Raw genomic sequence first — 6,725 nt, 5'->3', positions numbered from 1 at the left:
TAATCATTCTCTCTGCTTTTCACAATAAACCCAAAGACCAATTACTCAGGAAACAGGAGAGAAAGAGGTTTCCAGTAAACTAGATGACACCAAGGACAAAATTTTTAAGAATGAGTAGCTTGTCAACAATGCTGTCTAATCAAAAACCACTGTAGAGTGACACTCAGGTGTAACAGGCTCTGGTGATGCTGAGCGTTCGAATGCCTGTCTTCCCACTGGAACTTGCAGGCTGGAGCTTCGGGGGCTGCCTGCACAGCACTTAAGAAACATGAGGTATCTCCAACATCTGAAAGGGCTACTTAATGCAAGACAGATGCTGTCGTAACTAGGATATGCTGAAAAATATACTGTCATGCTTGATAATTCACAGGCATAAGCAACATGTTTTTGTTTTCAGTCAGGTTTACATCCTATGAATACGGTTCAAGTAACTCCACACATGAAAAACTCCAGTGAACTTGCAGATGGCAATGAATAGGAGATTCTGTATCACCTTTGGCATCTCCATCTTTTATTTACAATTAACATATTTGGAAATTATAAACTGAGTATATTCCACCCTTTTCACACTCTTCCTTTCCTACAGCCAGTTCTCCAGAGAAGCGTGTTCAAAGTGCAGAGATCACCGTCAGAATAATTTTTATGACAGCACAAAGGCATGTTACTGCTTTTATGGAGATGTGACCCTTTAAAGCATGCATTGATTGTGAATGTATTAATGTGCCTGCTGTCGATGCCGCGCAACTTCTAGAACGGGACAACCACTGAATAGGAAAGGTGCAATAACTCAAAGCCTGCAGCCACTCATTGCAATAGACAGAAATGGAAGGAAAATTGTTGCAAAGAATATAAAAAGCCACATGACGCAATTGGGAAAACAAGAATATGAAATATAAATAGTTTTGTTCTTCCTAGGACTAGGCCTGCTACAGTCTCTGCAAACTGTCCATTTGGCATCCAACGGCATACGGCAGATTGATCTGAATGATTTTCAAAACTGTTCACAGCTGAGGGACATCCACTTGCAAAACAACAAGATAACTAAAATTCATCCAGATGCCTTCAGGGATCTCAACAAATTACAGGTTGTAAAGCAATATTACAACAGTTTCAATGTTTTATGTTAATCATTATTAAAGATATTAATTATCAACTATTCAGCATGATTATATTGGTCTTTGACTACTATATTAGTAGTACAATTATAAAAACTACTACAATTAGTACAATTATAAAAACTAAAGCAAATGGTGAACGTAATTTTTTTAATATATGTATTTGGTTTTCATACATAGAAAACCACACACACACTCATAAATGTACAAAACAGAACCATAAATGCACCATTTAGCTATGCCACAAACCAATCCAGAACTGGCTTAAAGACACACATGTCCTTTTCTACCCCCACCCCTTCCATGGCGAGAGCCCTGCGGCTTCCCATTCACAGACGTAGTCTACAATAGGAAAACTCCAAGTATACCACAATTTAAACTTCTCATTTAATTTAAAAAGCTAGAACAATACTCTTGAAATCCTAACCAGATGTATTGTTCCCACAACTACAAAAGTGCTTGTATACTAAAATAAATGTTATCGTTGATAGTGCAATTAGGATTCCATTGTAAGGCCTATCAAACTAATTCTGCATTATTTCCAAATAGGTCGTGGATCTCCGTGAAAATGCTCTGACAACTCCTTTACCACAGATATTAATAAGTCTGAACTTCTTTCAACTTGAAGTGGATTTGTCAAATAATGCCTGGATATTTAACTGCAGACTAAATGCTTTCAAACATTTATTTCATTTTCTTTTTGACTCCACGAGGAAAAAAATGACTATTTCATACAATAAATCTGCCAACAACTCACAGAAACCTCTGCTGTATCTTTCAAGTTTCCATTTAAATGGCAGCGACAGTGTTCTGCTCAGGAGGGCTGTAATCCCAACAGGGAAGACACTGGTGCTAAACTGTGACCTGGACAACACAAAGGGTATGTAAAACAGGGACGCCATCCATGCGCTGCTAAAATCCAAATGTATGCAGAATGATCAGAGAAATCTAGTTTAAAAAGTGGATTTCTAAAGATACTGTTTAAAAATAACTGAACAACAATCTAACATGCAAATTATTTCATTAGAAAGTAGTATACCAGTTAGAATATTTGAAAGTCATGTGTCCCAAAACAAGTCTTCATCTCCTTCCCTGTATTAAACTAATAAGAGATGCCAAATTATACAGAAATAGATTTCAGTAAGTAGTACATTGCAAACTGATCAGTTAATCTTGGAATGCAAAGGATCCAGTAGTGCGGTGCCACTTCTGGGGCATGTAGAAAACTGAGAAGGATCCAATAGTGTTTCTAGTATTCACTTATAGCAAAATGAAATGAAAGTTTATTTGCAAGGGAAAGGATTTCTGTTTCTTCTAAAAAAGGACAGCTACTGTAGCACAGAGTTCACAATGAATTCAGCACTTATAATTAACACAGAGCACTTGAAGTACAAGTGATAAAATCTACAGAGCTAAGACTTCCCATGCAGAAGGAAGACTAAGCAAATTTAGAGTAGAAGGTGTCATGTGCCATAAGGCAAAATGGTTTAACCCTCTGGACTAATAGCACTTCGAGGTGGTAAGGCTTCCCCCTTGGAACATTTTATCCCCAAATGAAAATACATAGGGTCCATCAGAAAGGCCACCTGCTTCACCACTTAACAAGGAAAGTCATGAAAATCAACACACTGGATTGCACCAACACTCAACTGGAAACACAAACAGATCCAAAGGCAAAAGTGTACATACAACCTTGAAACACATCCCAAAAGCCAACACCCAGCTCTGGCCTGCACCAGCTGAAGTCTGGAACAATTGCTCAGTAGATACAAACATCCTTGGTTTTCGAACCTTTTTGCTGCAAAGCAGTAACTACAGGAAGATCACAGTGGTTGACACATTGACAGTTAACTAGTCAAGTGTTCTCTCACAGTGAGGACAGCTGGCTACAAATACAGATCTCCCATGAGGGAGATCAGCAGGTGTTTCTAGCATGACCCAAAACAAACTTGGATAACTTCAGTGACCTCCCCCCTCACCCACACCATTTTTCTTGTAAAGTCTGTTATTAAGACCCCGTACCTACTGTGTTTTCAGTGACGGGGGGGTGGGAGAGGGAGGTGGAATATATGATGGTTTAACAGCTACTTGGTACCATGTGAAACAACTATGGCTGGATAAAAAGAAAATTTATAACAAATAATTAAAGTGACCAAAGATAGGTCAGAGTATGTCCTTATAGAAATAACTTGACCCTGCAAAGCAAGTATCCTATACTTTTAAGAAAGATCTAGTTTGCATTTTCTTTTATTTCAGGTAACGGAGTCTCTTGGTGGACACCTAACGGCAGAATTTCAGAAGATAATAGTCTTCCTCATATGACACTGGATAAAACGAATAATTTAGTGATACATAATGCTGAGAAAACTGCTGAAGGGTTGTATTTGTGTATTTTTAATACAACAAAGAAGAAATATCTCATCTACAATATAGAGGTGAAAGAAAAGGTTTCAACATCTTTAGTTAGAAAAGCCCGGGACACTGACACTGTTTTTAGACAAGGAAGAGCAGAGCAAGACCTTGCACTGGCTGTCTGCCTCTCGGTGCTCATTACGTTTGTTTGTGCTTTTTGTCTGGGCGCTTTTGCTAGACCCTACCTTGTGAGCCTGTGGAGACTCATGCGCAGGAACAAACATTCAGGTTCAGAACATACTTACTCTAATCAAGCTTTTTCAGATGAAACCTTGAGCAGAGAGCGCTCTGCAAGCAAACCAAAAAATACGCAGCGTAATTTGTTCATTTATGATGAGAATTCTTCAAGAAACACATGCCTTTTTCCTACAGAAACTTCTACTTTGTATGAAAATGTCATTCGTAGCAGTGTACGTGCACTGAATACTGAAGAAGAGTACCAGAAACAAAGCAATAATAAGATCAACATGAAGAAAAAACCAGTGTTTTCAGACATCAAAACTAGTATCAGCAATGATGAAAATATAAATGTTGATGATAATGGACTATTTTCCGTAAGGACAGATTACAAGAACAGCAATGAAGTAATGCCAAGAAAATTAATAAGCAATGACATTTCATTACAGAAAGATTCAAAATATGCAAATAACGAAGACTCAGAGACGAGCAAATGCCCTCCCATACCCAGGAGACTGAATTCTGACTCTTCAGATTCGGATTTATCCTTCACAGGAGAAACTGGCTTTCCATTTTCCACAATACAAACACATGCAGTTGCACAAGATTCTAGGAACAACAAGGTAAGCAACAACCCTGGTCTGCTGCAGCCTGGAATCACAAATGCTACACCAGATTCTCCTGAAAGAAAAGGTACCACTTCACATAGTGAACCCATGAGCAATACAAAATTTATGCCTGGAAGGCAACTTGGTCTAAATGGCAACATAAACATAACCAGTGATGCGGGAGATCTTATTTTACCCAGTAGATGCAAGAGAGATACAAATATTGAGAATTTAAGTGTCTACCAAACAACAGAAAACTCTCCTCTTACAGAGTATGACCATAAAACGGAATGTACAAATGAAAAAAATGCTTCAGCAGATATATTTGGCGATAGTTCTTCAGATGAAGGGACTCCATTCACAATGAGTGACTGTAGTTCTTTATCAGACTTTGAAGTGGAACAACCTGATGTTAATGACAATCTGCCAGTCCGTCAGTCATCACTAGAGGAAGCAGATACTCACAGTGGAACTGAGAAGTTCTCAACACTGCCAGAGTCTCCCAACATTGCTGCTGAACTTCAGCATATTGGGAAAAAAGAAGATGAGAACAATGCGTATTTTGAAACCACTATTAATTATGGATCAGATACGATCGTGCCTGAAACAGCATCACCTTACGCTGATAAATGTAGTGACCACGTAAGCACATCAGATTCAGACAAAATTAGTTCTTCAAGTCAGGAAGTTCCCAATACGTTTGATAATTTTACTAATGCAGAGTCAACAGCACAAAACTCTATTTCTGATTCTCTCCACAATCAAAGTACAGATTTTGGCCATATGTTACCTTTGTTAAAACATTCTCCCATGTATGAAGCAGATACAGAGAACACTCCTGAAGAGGCTGAACTGCAGCTGTATCAGTTTCCCATTGAACCACAGCGTTCCCTCAGCCCCAGTCCCACTGAACAAAAGGAAAATGCACCAGAGGGAAGTACAGATGAGCACAGAGACAGGAACCCCTCTGAAAAGAATCATGGTGAAGGGGACATTGCATTAAGAAGAAACAAGAGTACATCTGAGGACAATGATTTTGGTTTTGCTCCCATTGATAGTGGTTTGAATGAAATCATTAAAAAAACTTTGCTACTGCATTCCAGCAACAAATCATCTCTTCAATCTCTGCCTGAACACATAGCTGAGAAACGTTTTACAGTTATTACAGAGAAACAAGACTTGCTACCACAAGGGAAGCAGGTGAACACAACTAAGGCTTGTGCAGATAAAATGCAAAGAGGTTTTAATGAGAAAAACTGTGACGGATACACAGAATTACAGGATTCCAGCAACTGCAGTCTGCTCGAAGAAACGCAGCCTTGCAATCTTACAGCAGATTTGCTGCATCTTCACTCTTCTGCACCATCAGTCTTCAAAACAGAAGATAATTTCCAGCTGGATCAGAGTGACGAGGATGTATATTCCTTCTCAGACCCACAAGGCCTCTCCAATGAAAGCACACGATACAGCCCATGTTCATTCCCACAAAAGACTACAGGAAATATAATTTCCAAAAGCTCCGATTCCAGCAAGATGGAGGATGACTTTACTTTGACAGGACTGAATAACAATTCTACAACAGCCGCCAACCGCCAAAATTCAAGTGAAAAAACCAGCCAAAAAAGTCAGACCAATTTAGGACAGGATCAGTTTTTTGTTAAGAAGAAAAGAGCATTTGATGGATTTGCTAATGTTTTGCAAAGCAGGAGAACAAACTTCAATAGTTGAGACACAAAAATGTAATATTAAGCTCCCCCAGTGTTTATGTCATATACTAGGTGCAAAAATGATTGTGTCTTTAAATGAAGTGCGGACCTTTTAGTAACTGTTGAATACCATGGGTTGTTTTGGGGTTTTTTTTCCCCCTCAGTACAACTATCTATCTGCTAATTTCAGAAATCCAGGTTATGGAACTAGACTTGACAATGAGATGTATAAATCCTGGATGCATTCAATTAAAAATAATAATAATAAAAAAAAATCCAAAGGGTAATTCAGGCCAGAAGCCATGGGCTTTTGTTCAGAAGAGTACTTGTAATTAAAAAAAAAAAAAAAAAAAAAAAAAAAACACCAACCCAAAACCCAGCAGATTTTATGAAAAACAATTCTAGGATACTCAGATGAGTAAACTACTCAGTAGATATAACTGACAATAAAGCTTTTGCTGAGTTATAATAACTATTTACTTTCTCATTATTGTTGGTACTAAGATACTAGTTTCCTTTAGAATTTGCCTCTGATATGCACTGTTTTGTTTCTTTTTGTCTAAAATAAATGTAACACTGAAATTATCATTATATGATTCCTATTCCTGTGTTTTCCTGTGGGACTCAGCCTATACAGTGAAATAGTACATATTACTGTCTTTGCTTTTTGAACCAAATTTGTGGAGTGTCTCTGAATTCCCACAGTC

At 38.1% G+C, this 6,725-nt stretch overlaps 1 protein-coding gene across 1 annotated transcript; it reads left to right on the top strand.

Annotated features, from left to right (window-relative positions):
• Positions 1 to 915: 915 nt before the first annotated feature.
• Positions 916 to 6,040, top strand: LRRC66 (leucine rich repeat containing 66; the record flags this gene model as incomplete). Its single annotated transcript, XM_029084593.1, has 3 exons — positions 916 to 1,085; positions 1,665 to 1,995; positions 3,372 to 6,040. Coding segments are annotated over 3 exons (3,170 nt in total), but the record flags the coding sequence as incomplete, so codon positions are not given.
• Between the last annotated feature and the right edge of the window lie 685 nt (positions 6,041 to 6,725).

This window comes from Antrostomus carolinensis, unplaced genomic scaffold (assembly GCF_000700745.2).
Source record: "Antrostomus carolinensis isolate BGI_N321 unplaced genomic scaffold, ASM70074v2 scaffold16134, whole genome shotgun sequence".
NCBI classification, from domain to species: domain Eukaryota; kingdom Metazoa; phylum Chordata; class Aves; order Caprimulgiformes; family Caprimulgidae; genus Antrostomus; species Antrostomus carolinensis.
This window is presented reverse-complemented; position numbering and strand designations above follow the sequence as displayed.